Below are 17,893 nucleotides of genomic sequence, written 5' to 3'. Positions count from 1 at the left end.
GCAAGGGATTAGGAGAAACTAAAACAGACAGACATTTTTACAACCCTGTGTCCTCCAAACCAACAAACAGAAATTCATTCAATTTTTGCATAGTATATTCTAATAATTGAACTTGGGTCTGTGGCAGAAGAATGGATTGTTCTTCTATAGTAAAGAGTTCTAGGTCTCTTTTCTCTCTCTGTTCTGATGCTAGTATACATGGTACTAAATTCTCATGTTGTGTTGTCTTTCTTTGGCGCAGGTGCAAGATTTTGGCTGGCCAGACCTTCATGCCCCACCACTGGACAAAATCTGCTCCATCTGCAAAGCCATGGAGACCTGGCTAAACTCTGACCCTCAGCATGTGGTTGTGCTTCACTGCAAGGTGCTGAGGGAGTAAGGGGATAGCTCCAATCCTGCTTGCCATTACAGATGGAAATGTAGCAGGCATTGCTGTGAATATGGGGAAGTGTGAACAGCAGGACAGCAAAGGCTGCATGATGTGAATTAGCAAAAGGGCAAAGCCTGGAGAAGTCACTTTTTTTGTGACAACAGCTACATTCCCAAGATAGCATAGTTAATTTCTGAGGGGCATGTGTTTTAGGTAGGCCCATAAAACTGTTACCCAGATAGTCCTATGACAAGCATGCTAGAGCTGCAGGGGCTCATGGTGCTACATGGTAGAATGGAACCCTTTGGGCTCCATTAATGGACCTGTCTGCCAATTCACTTCTGAATTCCAGGTGCTGGTGATGACATTCAAAACCCTAAATGGTTTGGGACCTCCATACATGAAGGACTGCCTCTCCCTATATGAGTTTGTCCCAGGATTATCTGCCAGAAAGATCTCACCACTGGAGGGAATATGAAAGGGGGCATGGGAAAGGGCCCTCTCTCCTGGGGTACCCCACTTCTGAATGCCATCCCTTTGAAAGCCTGATTGGTTCTAACAGGGAACTGTAGGGAGCCCTGATGGTGCAGTAGTTACATGCCAGTACTGCAGCCATAACGTGCTGCTCCAGGGCTCCAGGTTGACTCAGCCTTCCATCCTTTCGTAGGTCAGTAAAATGAACACCCAGCTTGTTGGGGGCAATTGTTTTACAGATTGTAAACCGCTTAGGTAGTGCTAGTTCACTGATGTACTTGCTATTGCCATTGCTATGGCTTTTTATTTAAGCCTTTGAAAACTAATTTACCTTTAAGCATGTACAGTAGGCCTCCAGATCCACTGGCTCCAAAACTGCAAATCCAACCAACCACAGCTCGTCACAGCCCATATTATTAAATGGTGGCAACGTGAATGTGGACATGCCTTGATATGATAGCCCTGTTTAAATATTTGAAGGGATTTAATATTGAGGATGGAGCAAGCTTGTTTTCTGCTACACCAGTGACTAGGACAGAGAAGAAGGGATTCAAGCTGCAGGAAAAGACATTAGGAAGAACCTCCTGGTAGTTTGACAGTGGAACACACTCCCGCAAATTGTGGCGGTGTCTCCTCCTTTGGAGGTTTTTAAACAGAGGCTGGATGGCCATTTGTCAGGGCTGCTCAGGTTATGTATTCCTGCATGGCAGGAGGGTTAGATTTGATGGCCCTTGAGGTCTCTTCTAAATCTATGATTCTATACTGAAGCATGTGTGTTCACGTCGCCACCATTTAATAATATGGAGTATGATCTTCAGCATTTTTTGGTGTGCAGGACTCCAGAAACAAATCCCCATGGATCCAAAGGGTCTGCTGTATATGACTTTTCAAGCTCTTACAGCATTTTTATTCTGTTTTAACTTATTGAATTGTTTAAAATATGTTTTGATTTTGTCTAAATTGTTTATTGATTATAATACAGATTTTTTTTTACATTGTTTATATTGTTTAATCTGCTTGTCACTCTGAGATCTCACAATAAAAGGGCAGGGGATAAAAATATTTTATTACAATAAATAATAAATTTAAGGGCATGGGTAGACTATCCTCCAGACTGTAGAATTTATTGGCCAGCTGAAATCTCCTCGCTGTGCCTTGAAGGTTGGCATGCAAGCTTCTTTATAATTGCGGTAGCTGAAACCAATATCCATCTGGATCTTCTGTCATACTTATAGATCTTTAGCTTGTTTACATTCTGGAAGTATTGATGGATGGGTTGTGCAGGAATGCTCCCAAACCAAGTGAGTGGTGGAGTGGAAAGATAATATAAAAGTGGGCTGGGGGAGAAGAGTAATTATAATATGCTAACAACAGCAAGCTCTCTCATTTCTCCTTCAGCCCTCTATTGCCTCTTCCCTCCAAGCTGGCTCCTAGGGAAACTTTTTTTTATTTCCCTTCCTCAAGGTGACAACCCTTTTATTCTGGGGTACTATTTCTAATGCTTAACACATTATCTCTTTTTGTATTAGGGCAACAAGGGGAAGACAGGCGTCATTGTAGCAGCCTATATGCACTACAGCAAAATCTCTGCAAGGTACTCATCGGGGCAAGCATGTGGGTAATAAGAGACTGAATTTGTGTGTAGACTGTAACCCTTCTGTGTACCCACTTCTCTGTCTCCCTCACTTGCAGTTTTTTTTCTTTCTCTCTCCCAAATCTCTTTTCCGTCCTTTTTCCAGATTTGTCTCACTTAGGCCCAGTCTCTGTGGGTAGAATCCAGGTCTAACATGACTTCTACATTCAGTGGCTCACAGCTGAGGGTGTAAGCACACATGCACACTTGTACCGCTTTCTATTCTTCTTTCCTTAGTGCAGACCAAGCCCTCAGCACTCTGACTATGCGCAAGTTCTGTGAGGACAAAGTTGCTGCCTCCCTGCAACCTTCCCAAAAGAGGTGAGATTAATTCCCACTTTTCTTTCTGTACCTCTACCTTTCTATACCTCTACTGGCCAAATGGGCTTTTTCAAAACAGACACCATATGGATTTAAGTTCAGCGGAGTATGTTGGAAGGGCATTTCATCAGGCTGCTTTAAAGGAGTACTGACTTTGGGTGAACAAACTCAAAAAGTGGCAGGACTACTGACCTCTAAGCCCAGACTTTCTTTCAGGTTATTGTTGATGTTCCTACTAGCTTCTGACTCACCCATCGTTCTTTCCCCTTTGACAGGTACATCCATTACTTTAGTGGGCTACTCTCAGGCACAATCAAGATGAACAGCAATACACTTTTTCTACAACATGTCCTGCTCCCAGCTATCCCTACCTTTGAGGCTGGAGGAGGTAAGTGCCATAAGGTTACATAGTGATATCCTGATAACCAATCTGTTCACTCCAGTGAAAACTAAAGATTACCCATACATTTAAATATCTGCTTACGGCTCCCATCTGTTTTTGCACATGCTTATGTATAAAGTTACATCATTGGCCTGTTCCAGACTGCCAAAATAAAGCTGCTTCGGGTCTCTTTGGAGGTATGCTATTTAAATGATGCATGCATCCGAAGAATCCGGAAGCTGCACCAAAGCTGCGCTCCAGTGCTTAGGAATGGAGTGTGGCTTTGGCGCAACCTCCGGACTCTTAGGACCCATGCATCATTTAAATAGCATACCTCCAAAGAGACCCGAAGCAGCTTTATTTTGGCAGTTTGTAACAGGCCATTCTTTCTTCTTTGAAAGTGGAGGGGAGGTGAAGAATGGCCTGACCTTCCACCATAAAATTGTGATATTCTCTCAGCCGGTCCTATTTGATAACCTGTTTTTCCTGTCCTAGGTTACCAACCTTTCCTGAAGATCTACCAGTCCATGCAGCTGGTCTATACCTCTGGCGTCTAGTGAGTGTTTGTATGGTTTTCTGTAGGACAAATGTCTGGATCACCTGGTGAATAGTTTCTAGGATAGGGACGCAATTCTACCGATGAATGCAGTCTCAGTTCTGCTTCTGTTTATCTGTATCTTGCAGCAGCCTCCATGGCACCGGTGGGACTCAGAAGCTCTGCATCACCTTGGAGCCAGCATTGCTTTTGAAAGGGGATGTCATGGTGAGTGTGGCCAGGAGTTCAGGATCTAAGATGTTACATAATATAAAGACCTTTTCTTCCCCCACCCGTTCTTTGTGTGTCTATGTGTACGAGTGGAGCAGGATGATGGCAAAAGCATGAATGCCAGAGGGGACAGCTGTGCTGCCTAACCACCCATGTCTATTCTCCCTCCTTCTCCTTTCAGGTGAAATGTTACCACAAGCAGCTCCAGGGAGCTGAGCGGGATGTCGTGTTCCGAGTCCAGTTCCACACTTGCACCATTCACAGCACCCAACTCTGGTTTAGCAAAGATGAATTGGATGAAGCCTGGAGAGGTGAGAAGAGAGGTCTAATTCTGAAAACAGAGGAAGAGATTTTTTTGTGAGATAGGCTATCACTGTGGCTTACTGAAACCCAGTTTACTGACTCACGTCTGTTTTCTTTTCCCAGATGAACGGTTTCCCTTTGAAGCAAGTGTGGAGTTTGTGTTCTCTTCCAGTCCAGAGAAAATCAAAGGTGAGTGGATGTCAGAATTACAGGGAGATCGCTGAGGACCAAAACGATTCCCCCCTTGTGTCCAAGATGTCAGGTTGCAGGATGTGTTTTAAAGGCAACCATATCAGTCAGCAACCTTTCAGATGGCCCGCAGTTCCACCTGTTCAGTGCTTAAACTATGAGTGGGAAACTATTAGTTGTTCATGCCTCTGATGGCCATTTTTGTATGTCCTGTTGTTTTGCCCTGTTGCTACTCCTGGTGCTAAATTTGGTCATTTGGTAGCTGCCAAAACTTCATTGCACATTTGTCTGCCCCACCAAACCCTAATTAGAGTTGTTTCTTGCTGCTTATTATTTGCCTTCCTTTCTTCCTTCATGTTTCCATCTTGTCCTTCCTCCTCTTCAGTCCTTCCTGTTGTCTTTGCTTCTTTCCTGTCTCTGTGTTTCACGGACAACCGCTGCAGTCACTGCCAAATTTCTCCCCATCTCACATTTGGGAAGGAGGCAGGCTGAAAGGTGCAGCATCCTAAAAGAACCTGGTCTTACTAGCTAATGCTGCTGATACCTGCCAATTCAAATACCCTACAATGCCTTTGGGGATTTAATGCAGATTTGCTTGGCAGTGACTCTACATTGGGAACCCACAGGCACTGTGGGGAAGTTAAAGTGACAGGTACCAGTCATAGCAGTTTGGGCAACAACACAGAGAGGAGTACGAGGCCTAGGTGACTGTAACCAGCATTTTGTTTCAAGCAGTAGGCTAGGCTGCTGAACCAAAGTGAACCTGACCAGACCTCAGGGAAGGCCATCAGCGGCTGTCAAATGATAAAAATAAAATAAAATAAAATAAAATTTTTATTTATATGCTGCCCTTCCTCCGATCAGGGCGGCTCACAACATAATTAAAATACAAACAATTCCAATAAAAACATATTTAAAAACAAACCAACAGTAAAACCCCAAAGCCCAACCTCTTGGCCACGAAAGAGAGGAGGGAGGCCCACAGGATATTTACTCGGGGAATGCCTGTTGGAATAGGAAGGTTTTGAGGTCCTTCCTAAATTGGGCCAGGGTGGTGGACGAGCGGAGCTCTGTGGGCAGCGCATTCCAAAGGGCTGGGGCAGCTATGGAGAACGACCTCCGAGTGGTGGAGGCCAACCTAGCCCCAGGCACCTTCAGGGCTTGGCAAGCTTAAAGAACAGACAGTTATATAATTACATAAATGCACCTAACCCTGGGTTTGCTGACATTCAAGAGGGATATAAATCTATCAGTTTCCTTGTTTGTCATAAAAATGTTTTGTTCAGTCCAGGATAGTAACAGAGTGGACTTATTCCCTTCAGAAATTGTAAAGTTAGTCTAAGAAAAGGATAATTAACTGTGTAATTAACTGTTAGTGAGTTCAACAACTGTACTGATGACAATTCCCTAAGATTATAGGAGATTAGCGCACTCTCTTCTAATGCGCCTTATCCCCAATGGGATAAAGGCACATTTATTTTTAAAATGGGTTTTAGCGCATTCACCTGTGGGCAGACAAATACATCCCATTTACAGCCCAGATGCCAGCAACACTTATCCCATGCCTTTTCAAGAACAGGAAAATCCCATTCTTGAAACGCTGCAGAATAAGCCTGGCTGGCATCTGAGCTGTAAACAGGATGCATTTGAATGTGATAAAAATAAATGCACCTTTATCCTGTTGAGGATAAGGCATGTTAAAAAAAGAGTGCGCTAATCTCCTAAATAAATGTTAATGCTATCCTGCTGGCTCTGTCATCTCTTACTCCTTGGGTTATCTGGCTCTGCCTCCTGTCTCTTCACAGGCCGAGAAACCTACAGGAATAATGCTGCTGTTGCAGTGGATTACAGCATCTCTGATCCTATAGTGCGCTGGGACTCGTATGAGAACTTCAATTTGCACCATGAAGACAGTCTGGAAGGTACAGTACATGAGTCCTAGTCTCTGTGAGGGATTCTCACAGTTTCTTCATAGCACTTAGACCCCTGTTACCCCTTTATAGTAGCAAGTCAGTGGCTAGAATCCAGTGGATACACTACACAAGCATAACAGTCCATTACACTGGTGTGCATTTCTTCGAAGGTTATACAGTGGCACCAGTGGAGAGGAGAGTGTAGGGCTGGCCAGGTGACAGGGCTTATTTACATGGGTGATTTGCCCTGAATTTCCCCCTGGGCTTGTTGCATCCTGTTTACGTGACAGAGGGCCAAACACCCAAATTGCTTCTGGACTGTCTTCAGAACACATGCACCCAGTTTGGGACTTCTTCCCCCTAACCTGCATTTAAATAACTCAGCTTTTGCTGTGGAGCTCCCTTCTCAGCAATGACAGCAGCTGCCTTCACTAGCAATCCCTGCATCGCCACTTTGACTGCAAGTTTGGATACCACTGCACTGCCACTTTGGGTGCAACTGTCTGGCATCACCACTTTGGGTGCCAGTTGTCCTGAGGTCAGACCAAAGTGCCCAGTGTCAATAACATGGCTGGGCACCTCATTATGACCTCAGCAGCAGCACTGGGCAACAAACAAAGGGCCGCATAGGAAGGCATGTGCCCATTGTTCACTGCAAGAGCCAAAAATCTGTAGCAAAAGTGAGCAGGTAGAGAGGGAATTTGTAGTCAGAATACTCCAGAGGAACTCTGAAGTATTCTGGCAAGTGAAGGTGGGGCCAGAGAAAGCAGTCTTCCCCCAGAGGAAAGCTTTTTGTTCCCTACCAGCCCATTTCTGCAATTTTTGCTTTCCAGATGCTAAACTAAATGCTTTTAAGAGCTGCCTTAGAATCCCACATAGGTGATTTTCTGAAGCATCCTTCCCAAAGCCTTTACCTTTGAGAACTGACATGGAAACCAGGCTGCTAGGGAGACAGAGTTTTCTTTCTGAATGGACATAACTTTTTCAGCCTTCCTCACATGGGCACTGTGCCCATGATCTTTTTGCTTTTTTTAAAAAAAAAAAAACTTTGCTCTTGCCACCACACCTCCATGGCCTTCGCTGGCCTATTTACATCAGCCAACAGGATGTCAGACTATGTATGTTCTTTGTTTCTGTGTAAACACAGGAAGAAGAAAAAAACTGGGTACCAGGAGCAGAATTTGGCAAGTTGAGAAGCTCAGCTGCTTAAATTTCTGACTCTTAAGATGGCAAAGATAACTCTGAAATGTGATTGTGGGCTATACCTATTAAAACCAGAGATGCTGATGAGAATGAATAGGTCTTCTGATACTCAGAAGCCAGGGTTTAAAAAAGCCTTGCCTTTCTATGAGTAGGAAAAGCAAATTATACTGAGTGAGCATATAGGTAGACCTTGGCAATAATGCATATACTGAGCTTTTAGCAATGAAAAATGTTGGTTATTCTGGCCCAGAATATGTTGTTGCTTTTAAGCACAAACACATTCTAATGTTTGGGTTTTATTTTATCTGTGATGACAGGGTTTAAGACAGATTCCCACTGTTGGATATTGAATTTAGGCCTCTTCCCAAGCCTGCATTGTACTACAGTTCAGTTGGATGATCTAAATTTGACCAGTTCCAGCTCCATTGCCCAGACATGTGATTGGTAACATTTGGGATGTAGGCTGTGAAACTGAAATATCATTTCCTTCCCCTTTTTTTAATTAATGCTATTGAAACATTTTAGAGGCACATATGCAAGCACACTCATAGGGAGAATAAAAAGATGCAATCCCTTCCTATACACACATCTGGACCACAGGGCCTGTTTTCTGCTCCCGGGCACAGTAATTCTAACAGCTGGCCTTTGCTCAGTCTACCCTGATTACAGTTTCCTCCTAATGTCCTCCTAGAGTAAACTCATTAAGAACTAAAATAAATAAAATACCAAATGGCAATTTAATAGTTGTAACATGTCTGCGTCAGAGACCGGGGGGGGGGGGGCCAACAGGATGGAATAAAACTCCCCTCTCCTCCCCAGCAAGCCCTGATGTTTGGAGAAAGGAGACTTGTGTTTTGGGATGTAATTTTTATAGAGAAAGAAAGCCATAAATTTTGAGGCAGAAGTAGCATGACGATTAACGGATGGATGAGTAATAGCTTCTCAGGCCTAGGCTTGTAAGCATACACAGAGGCATACATGAGGAAATGGACTTTTGGCCGGGAATCAGGCAATTGTCTCCCTCTGCTGGATGAAGGCTAAATCAGCATCAGCGGGTTCATAAAGCATGCTACTACTGGAGACTTGGGGGTTATTCAGATGATGAAAATAATCCAGGTAGACTCTGGGTTGAATCTTTGTTGTTCACGTGCATTTTGAATGCATCCAATTAAAGGTTTTTTGGGGAGGAGCTGCCAAAAAAGCCAATCAATCTCGGGGGGGGGGGGGGGCTCCAAGTTTTTCTAGAAGATTTGCATTCTCAGATGTATGAATAATTGATCTGAATAGACCAGGGATAAACCGGAATAAAACTCTGCATGCCTTGAACATGCTTTGAATACATTCACATCATTAGCTCCATCTCTGTTCGAGTGCTGGCATGTGTGAGTAACAGCACTTGCAGAGATGTGCATAGATGAGGTTCCATAGTGTGAGCAACAAACCTGGAATGCATGAGTGAGATTATTTGCATAGTTGTGGTAAAAAACAGCAACATCTGATTGGTGTAGTTATTCCAGGTATAGAGGTACAACCCTTGAATCTACTGGCTGAGGAGCTTCCAGGCAACACATATAGGGCCAGAGTTTTGAAATGTCACCTTTTGAAATACAGTTCCTGGAATCCCCAAGCCAGCATGGCCCTGGGGATTCTGGGAGTTGTAGTCTAAAAAAGGGAACATCTGCTGGAATTCTCTAGTTCAGTCTATTATCTATCTTTATATATACTCAGCTGTGTACCAGAGATGCTGAGAAACCCTCCTAGTGAATGGTGAAGATGAGGAATGGGGCACTGGCCAGAATATCCCAATGCACAATGATCCTGATGCACAGCAGTCACTTTGTGGACCCCTCAGTGTAGTAACACTATGGCAGCTCCTTGCTGAATAAGGATGTTGGGAAATGGCCCCATTCTTTTTCCCACAGATGTAAGCCCACTTACAAAGATGTAGGTTCCCAATTGAATTCCTGCTATTATCATCTATTGATTGAGTGAGTGAGTGAAATTACTTACTTACTTATTATCCATCCCTTTTCCCAATACTGGGCACTCAAGGCAACCTAACAAAAAAAAAATGTAATTAAAAAACATTTGCAAAGAGAAAAGTTAAAAACATTTAAAAGTTAAAGTACAATTAAACTATACATAAAATTAAAACCCTTTAAAACAAATCCACTAAAAGACACAAGGTAAAAGGGACACCATTAAAAGCACATAAACACATTTCCAAAAAAGCCTATTGGCACAGAAAAGTTTCCATTTGCTAACAAAAGGACAATAAGGACAGAATTATCCTGGGCTGCTGCCACACTGTAGAGGTAATGAAGTTTGATACCATTTTAACTGTCATGGCTCCATCCTATGGAATCCTGGAATTTGTGGTCTGTTGTGGCGCCAGAGTTATCTGACAAAAAAGGCTAAACATCTCACAAAATTACAAATCCCAGAATTCGAATTAAAGGGGTGTCAAACTGCAATAATTCTGCAGTGTAGATACTGCCCTAGTCTCTCTGGGGGAGGAGTTCTAAAGTGCAACCACCAAGAAATCCCTCTCCTTTCTCAACTCTGTATAAGTATTAATGTTAAGTTGCTCCCTTGCTATGCATTCCCCATCTCCCTCCCTAAAGCCATATCTCACATCTCCTTTGCAGATGTATTGCACACTCGGGGCCCTCTGGATGGAAGCCTCTATGCCCGGATCAAGAAGAAAGGTGATCTCAGCAGCTACTCTTCCACCAATGGCAGCCCCAGCAGCCCAGAGTCCCCTCCACAACAAGGAGGGCGCCTCTTATCCATCAGCAGTGATTCAGGACACTCTTCTATGCTGACTGAGAAGGCTGATGACAACACGCCACCATCCAGGCCACAGCCTACAGCTGCTGAGAAAGAAGAACTGGACAGGCTCTTGGGTGGATTTGGCGTCCAGCCTCGACAGCCGAGTGAGGGGAATGGTTCTCATACTGTTTCCCCTTCTGCCACTAAGGACAGAGAAACTGCCATTTTGGAAGATGAGCTATCAGACATAGGTCAGCCAGGAATCCCCTTTTCCTACCAAACTCATCGCCCAGGCCTGGCCCGCCATTGCTCCTGCCATCTTGGTTACCACTCTCACAGCCCTGAGCGGCCTCACCATGTGAGCTATTATAGACCAGATGGGACTCTGGAGCGGCGACATCCAATCTATAATGGTGGGCACTCCCACTCACGACCTGAGAGCTACGAGGAAAAACGGCGAGTGTGTCGCTCCCTTTCTGAGGGCATACAGACTCATTCCTATCCTTTCAGGGATGAACCATTGCCCCCCCACAGCCCCAGCCGACGAGAGCACGAAGAGGAGCTGCTAATCTTGGAAGACCCACCCACTTTCCTATGCCCCTGCCAAGACTGCCAAGAGGCAGCTCGTGAAGAGACAAGGGTGCCCACTGCCTCCTTCTACAGCCTCCGTCTGGACCAGGAGCCTGACCTGTGGGGAGTGGAGAACACAAGGCCACCACTACTTCATCATCCCCTTCACCGAGGTGGACAGCGTGTGCCACTTCTAATGCCAGCCACCTATGGGCACCACCACCACCATCACATGTCCCATGGGCAACATCAGGCTTTTAACTTTGAGCCCAAGATGATGGCAGCACATCTCAACCATGGCTACCCAACCCACCAGAGGTTGAAGTTGACAGAAGAGGAAGCTGAGGCATTTGCATACCCTCGCTACAGCCCAGCCTACCCACCTCCAGTACCATCTTACACCTACAGCAGAGCCCCAGTCAAGACCTGTGTTTCCCCTTATGCCTCAGGCTACTCAGGATCTCCTCACTCAGGCTCCACTTCACCAACCAGCCCTCTGTATCCACCAACCAGGAAGCATGGCTATGAGCCCCCAGAGAGCAGTGATGGATATATACTCCCAATGCCAACTGAAAGACCACGGGGTGAGTAACCGGTTTTTTTTACAGGCCTCAAGATAAGCTTTCAGCTATAGCAAGAGTCCTCCATGAGCCTCGGGGGGCATCTAAACTGTAGAAGTAATGCAGCTTGACACCACATTTAAACATTGTTGCTCCATCCTAAGGAATCCTGAGATTTGCAGTATTGCAAGCTCTTTAACCTTCTCTGCCAAAGAGTGCTGATGTCAAACTGTATTATTTATACAGCATAGATGCATCCTGAGTCATCAATAGACCTGTTCCAATCTTGCAAACATAGGAGTTTATCACACATAGGCGATTGGGAGTTTATCCTGTGAATATCCTGGAAAATCATGTGATTATGTTAAACGATTTCACACAACATTGCACAAAATCTGCCATTAAAGTGGTCACAAAGAAGCATTAATGTGGATCTTTTTACTTTCAGGATTTCAGAAACAATGCATTTCTGATATCACTTTATTTGCGTATGATAATCATTCACACAGTTACTCACCTTTTTTGCTTTATTTGTGGGGTGCTTTAAATGCGCTTTAATCTCTCTTTAATGCTGAAATAGCCCCAGTGTGATAAACTCCATAGAGTCATGTGTTCCTTGATTGAAGCAGCCAGTCTATAATGTGGTCTTCCTCTGTTTCTACAGTCCTCTTTTCCAAAGAATATGTCACAATATCTCCAAAGTATAATAACTTAGTCATTTTGACTTCTAGTGAGAATTTAAGCCTGATTTGCTGTTGGATCTTAATGTACAGACCAAGTTGGTCCAGGTGTGAGTATTTGTTTTTAGACAAACTCTGCTGCCATTCCATGTTGTTTATTTCTATAGATATAGATACCCCCCCACATCCCAAAGCTCTAGCTAAAATGGATGAGGCCTAAATACCGCAAAAGGGGCTGTAGGCAAGCTGATGCTTTGCTGTAATTAATGTTGGCTCCATTTTGTTATTGTTATTCCTAAACTTGGTCCTTTGGGTTTACATGTCTTCAGCTGTCAAACCTGCCCCTCAAAGGAAGCTGAGTATTGAAATTTGCAGGTGGAAGTACTGCAAACTTAGCCCTCCCTCCTCAGAGGACAACAGTTTTCAGGATTTTCTGATTTTAAAATTAATTGTTTGTTGCCTTTTTATCTTGCTCTCCTCCAAGTAGAAATTTGGGTGGTACACATAGTTCCCCTCTTTTCTTTTCTTTTCTTTTCTTTTCTGAAAACAATCCTATGAGATAGGCAGGCTGAAAGTGGAGTGAATAGCTGGTTCCTCCCTAGCCTGAGGCCTTCTAAATGTGTTGAACTCCAACTTGCATCATGTGACAACTAGCTGTGTGTTGTCATCCAACATATCTGGAGGGCACCAGGCTGGGAAAGACTGGACTAACCCACAACCATCAAAAGAATTTCATAACTGAATGATTAATTGAAGTTGGGCTGTGTCCATTCTTAATCTGAGACTCTAATCTAGGGATGAGGACCATATGTGGCCCTCTAAATGTTGTTGGACTGCAATTCCCACCATCCCTCTACATTACTCATTCTGGCTAGGGTTAATGGGAGCTGTAGTCTGACCAGAAGGATTGGACTGAAGGCTCACATGTTTCGTATCCCTGTACCATGCTATTAGATACCCCAAAAAGAACGCCATGTAATTTTTTCATAATCTGTTTGGTCCTGAGCTCTTGCAGCTGTGATGCCAGCCTAGCCTCTTCTTTTACCAGCAGGGATTCAGTTAAAAGGAAGGGGAGTGGTCTTCTAAAAATCTCTTTCCAAAACCTTCCCATAGTTGGAACCAGAAATTCCTTCTGAATATATTGGTGTGATCTGGCAGTCCTCTGAGTGACCCTATCCACTTCCCTCCCTTTCCACAGATCTGCAAGACTGCAGGGAGGCCATGCCCTGGCAGGAGGCTCCCAGCTCCTTGCAGCAACATCGGCAGGAGATACGTGCTGCTTGCCCAGACGTGTCTGGCTCTCCCATGCACACCAGCAGCCCAGTATTCAGTGGTGACAGGTATGTATGTGTGCCTGGGCTACTGAGGAGGAGGAGGAGGCTTCAAAGTTTCCCTAGCACTGTCGCCATGACTTGCTGTGTCGTTGTTTTATTCACAACCAGCATGGCGGTCATCTTTAAGGGGTGTTGCTGTGGTTAGTTGTAGGGCAGTGGGGTTTTCATAAAATCTTCCTCAAAAACGTACCAGGCTTCTTTGAGGAAAAGATTGGCAATGTTCACTGAAAGACAGTTTGCTTATCCTCCTAATGACTTTCTTTCTTTGGCTCAGGGGCCTAATCCAAGCAACCTATTAAAAGACATCAGCAGTGGACAGGGTTTCTATGGAACAGCTGTTCTGAACTCAATTCCATGCAACTACTCCTGAGGTTTTTCCTAAAGAACGATGCTGTCAGAGCAGTTAGTGGCTTCCATGTCAGTACAGCAGTGAATCTGGTTTTGGTTTCAGTACAGAATTTAAAGGAACTATTAACCCAAAGTAGGTTCAGTTCCTTGAAGAACTACTTGAAATTTAAATCTAAATTAATTGTCTCACTGACGTAGAAATTACAAAACTACCATTGGTATCATTGCTTAGAAAAATTATGGAGAAGTAGGTCTGTCAATGGATATTAACTTATGCAGAGCTTCTATGTTCAGAGGCAGTATACTGCTGAATGCTGGTTGCTGGGAGAGCAATAGTGAGGCTTGGGATGTATAGGAAACTGTGGGTAGGTGGATCTTAGTTTTCCTTTTTATATTATTTTTATAAATATTCCTTTTTATATTAACTTTTTCATTTTATATGTTTGCTTTTTATATTAACTGACACAATATTTTAAATCTTTCTATCTATATATTTTATATCTTTACATAGAATGTAAAGTACATTTTATACATCTTTACATTTATCTTATATTTAATATTTTTATATTTCATATCTTTGCTTTTTATATTAACTGATGTAAGAATGCAAAAACAGGGCTTCTCTTACATTTTACATTGGTTAATATAATACTCCTTAAGGTCAACACAGAATTGCACCACTAGCTGGAGTGGTTAAATGATCCATGCATCCATTCAGTTCATGTTTATGGTTAAAGTTTTAGCAGTTGTAACCACAGAACTGAAGGTGGTAACATTCCCATACAAACAAACAGGGTGGGTTAATCTGCAATCCTAACACCTTAATCCACATTTAGGAGTTTATCACATGGGAGGCTAAATGCCTAAATCCCATGCAAAAATGGGATTTAAATCCAGGAAAAATCCCAAATAAATGGAATCGTTTTCACAGTCACGATGGGCATTGAGCATTAATGCAAAAATAAATCACACAAAAAGTAGACAAAATCGGCCATCTTTTACTTTCAGGAGAATCCCAAAAGTAAAAAGCAGCCGATTTTGCCCACTTTCTGTGCTGTTTATTTTTGCGTTAAAGCTCAATGCCCATTACATTATGTGAAAATGATCTCACTTTTGCGGGATGTTTTCACTTTCTGTATCTGTTAATATGTGACAACGTGTGAAAATGATCCCACTTTTGCAGGATTTCCTTGTTTTAAATCCTGTTCCTGCATGGGTCGCACCACTTTGTTCTTCAGGGTAAATTATTCCTTAATTTTATAGTTGAAGCATTTGCTGAAGTAGATTAAGAATTTGCCCTTTTTGCCTGTAAGCATAGTCTGAAATGGTTATGAGCATATGTAAGTAACTTCTTCACTGTCTCATTCTGATTTTTACCATGCTTGAATTTGACTGGGTTTTAATATTTCGGTTTGCTTCTGCTTATAAACTTGTAGATTTCCCTGCCAGGCAAAGAAGTAGGGAAATTTCACAAAAGTTGGAGAATTTTTCAAGCTGAGCTAGTAAAAGCATTGTGTGGCTTGTGAATTTTATCCCATAGACCTAAATCCAATTATGAGTTCAAGCTAGGGTAGAAGTATTGAAAAATTGAAATTTACATAAGGGTTGATTTACCAAGCTTCCATTGATTCAGTAGCTTTACTCTGGTTGGAACTAACAATTGGTTAGTTTGACCATATTCTGAAGAGTATGTGTAAGGGAGAAACAGTATTTTTTGTGATTGTTAATTGAAAGGGAGAGAGAAAGAGATTTTTTTTCTGTGAGTCACTTTGAGATCCCAAGAAAACACTGAACTCAGATAATGGTGATGTGGCATGTGCTCAGATGAGTGCTTTCCAGATGTTGGTGGGGGCAGCTTGCCACACCAATACTGGCATATATTTCTATGCATGCTAGACATACTAGAGTATGACTAATGATATACTTGCTGACCCTCAGCCCTGGAATTCGTAAGCACAGCAACAAGGCAGCCAGCTCCCCTGAAAACATGCACCAGTCAAGCCCTGAAGACCTGGCTACCCCTAGCTGGAAAAGAGGACCAGAGGTGATGGCTTCTTCGTTGAATAGCCCCACGCAGACTCTGTCACCGATGCAGGCCTTCACACACCTGCCCACCTTAAGGCCGCAAGCCAATGGAACATCACCCCTGAAGCTGGGCCTCCAGTCCCCCCAGTTGTGCTCCCGAGCAACTTGTGCATCCAGCTCATCACAGCTTGCTACTTCGCCCACAGCTAAACACGGCTTCTTCTCAGAGGGCCACCCACACCACAATGGTTCAGAGATACCAAGCTCCTGCACCACAACACCTTCCTGTGCATCATCTGCTGAAGATCACTTGGGACACCAGCTCAGTCCTGCCATGGAGAGAGAGGTCCAAAAGAGCAGCTCAGGGCTTCCTTGCCACAGCCAGCCCCCTCCCAACTGCAGGACTGTGCCCAGCATGCCATCTTCACCTCAGGTTCCTACGGTCTATAATGGGCGCCCCCATGGAGAGAGAGCCGAATCTGAGATGAGCAACTTTCTTCATTGCCCCAGCGGCAACTCCTCGCTCGGGCCCTGCTCAGTCAGCATCCAGTCATCATCCCTTAGCTATGGTTTTGCTGACATGCAGGGTTCACCCACCCCAGCCTTCCCCATTGCAACAGCCTACTACACGGGGGCAGAGAGCAGGCCCTCTAGCCGGGAGCAACTCTGTGAACCACAGCAACCTCCACTGCCAGAGAAACATCATGTCCTGGCAACCAGACACTGGGAGAGGAGCTCACCGCCAGGCCGTAGCCCTGGCTCTGCTCACCATGTCACCTTTGCACCTGGAGTACCTGATGGCAGCACACCTGGCTCAGGTAAGGGATCTAGGGTTTGTTTTGTAATAGGTACTTGGAGTGAGTGTTGGCAAATCTCCCCTGAAGAAATCCTGCCAAGAAGACCCCATGATAGGTCACTATAAGTCAAAAATGACTTGAAGGAGCACAGCAACAAATAGCACTACACCTAAGTAGTAGTAAACTATTATAATTTACTGTATCTGGGGCTGCCTTTGAAGAGTCCTCAGAAGCCATAGCTAGTGCAAAATGTGGCTTTTAGACTGTTGACTGGTTTATGCTTTGAGCAATGAGAGATCGCAAGAGTTGCACCAACTTCACTGGTTTCCGTTTTGTTTCTGAACTTATTTGAGGTGCTGATCTTAGCCTAGAAAGCCCTGAGCAGCTTTGGCTAGGATATCTGCCAGGTGGTCTCTTCACAAATAAGTCTACCCAGAATCTGAGATCTCAACAGAGACACTGTTGTATATGTCCCCAGTTCAGAGAGGCTGTGATTGTTGTTGTCGTCATCATCGTCATCACCCCACTTTTCCCCCAAAACTGGGACTCAGAGTGGCTTACAGAGGGTGTGTCAGGGAGGTGGGAGGGCAACTCACTGAGTGTTACCCTTCCCCTTGTAGGGTGTTACGTGGTCACCTGGTGCAGTCTGCATTCCCACACCTCTGTAATGATGCCACTGAAATACACTCTGTGTGTGTGTTTAAAACAGTATGCTTTAAAACAATACAACACCCCAGCCCATTCTTTAAAGACATTCTGTTTTAAAAATCATAACCATCAAGAAAAATATAACACCGTCACTGTACATGGTTACTGCACAAGATCAGGCTTTTTCATTAACAGCACCTTGGTTGTGGAAATCTCTTCCAAAGGACAGTCAGGTTCATATGGTATGGGATAGTAATCAAGCTTTCAAGGCAGCAACATGGAGTCTGTTATTGTTTCAAATATGACTCCAACTGCTCTCCAACCAGAGAAATTTAGAGCAGTGCTTCTCCGGCTATCTGTTAGCCAACATTTTTGCCCCACTAATGTGCCAGGGACCTGTACAGTAACTATGCTCATTGGCTGTAGTTTTCACTTTCTTTTCTGGAAACTTGCTGTGAACTAGTACTGGTCCACTATGAGTAGCATTGCCAGGTGTAGAGGATGTAGAAGGTGTGTGTGTGTGTGTGTGCTTGTGCATGTTTTGGAAGATGGCTCAATTCATTCTAGGACAGCATCCTCTTGTGGAAGAAACATGAACAATGGTA

General features: G+C 44.0%; 1 protein-coding gene across 9 annotated transcripts in view; it reads left to right on the top strand.

The window, feature by feature from the left end:
• TNS2 (tensin 2) overlaps nt 1-17,893 on the top strand; it is a 156,137-nt gene that overhangs the window by 126,114 nt on the left and 12,130 nt on the right. For all 9 annotated transcript variants that reach the window (XM_042455680.1, XM_042455684.1, XM_042455683.1 and 6 more), the window contains 12 exons: nt 242-364; nt 2,374-2,438; nt 2,715-2,798; nt 3,074-3,186; nt 3,676-3,736; nt 3,865-3,943; nt 4,128-4,257; nt 4,373-4,438; nt 6,244-6,360; nt 10,203-11,480; nt 13,335-13,476; nt 15,757-16,661. In XM_042455680.1, the coding sequence (XP_042311614.1) occupies nt 242-364; nt 2,374-2,438; nt 2,715-2,798; nt 3,074-3,186; nt 3,676-3,736; nt 3,865-3,943; nt 4,128-4,257; nt 4,373-4,438; nt 6,244-6,360; nt 10,203-11,480; nt 13,335-13,476; nt 15,757-16,661 (3,163 nt within the window). The remainder of the gene's footprint in view (nt 1-241; nt 365-2,373; nt 2,439-2,714; nt 2,799-3,073; nt 3,187-3,675; nt 3,737-3,864; nt 3,944-4,127; nt 4,258-4,372; nt 4,439-6,243; nt 6,361-10,202; nt 11,481-13,334; nt 13,477-15,756; nt 16,662-17,893) is intronic.

This window comes from Sceloporus undulatus, chromosome 2 (assembly GCF_019175285.1).
Source record: "Sceloporus undulatus isolate JIND9_A2432 ecotype Alabama chromosome 2, SceUnd_v1.1, whole genome shotgun sequence".
NCBI lineage: Eukaryota > Metazoa > Chordata > Lepidosauria > Squamata > Phrynosomatidae > Sceloporus > Sceloporus undulatus.
This window is presented reverse-complemented; position numbering and strand designations above follow the sequence as displayed.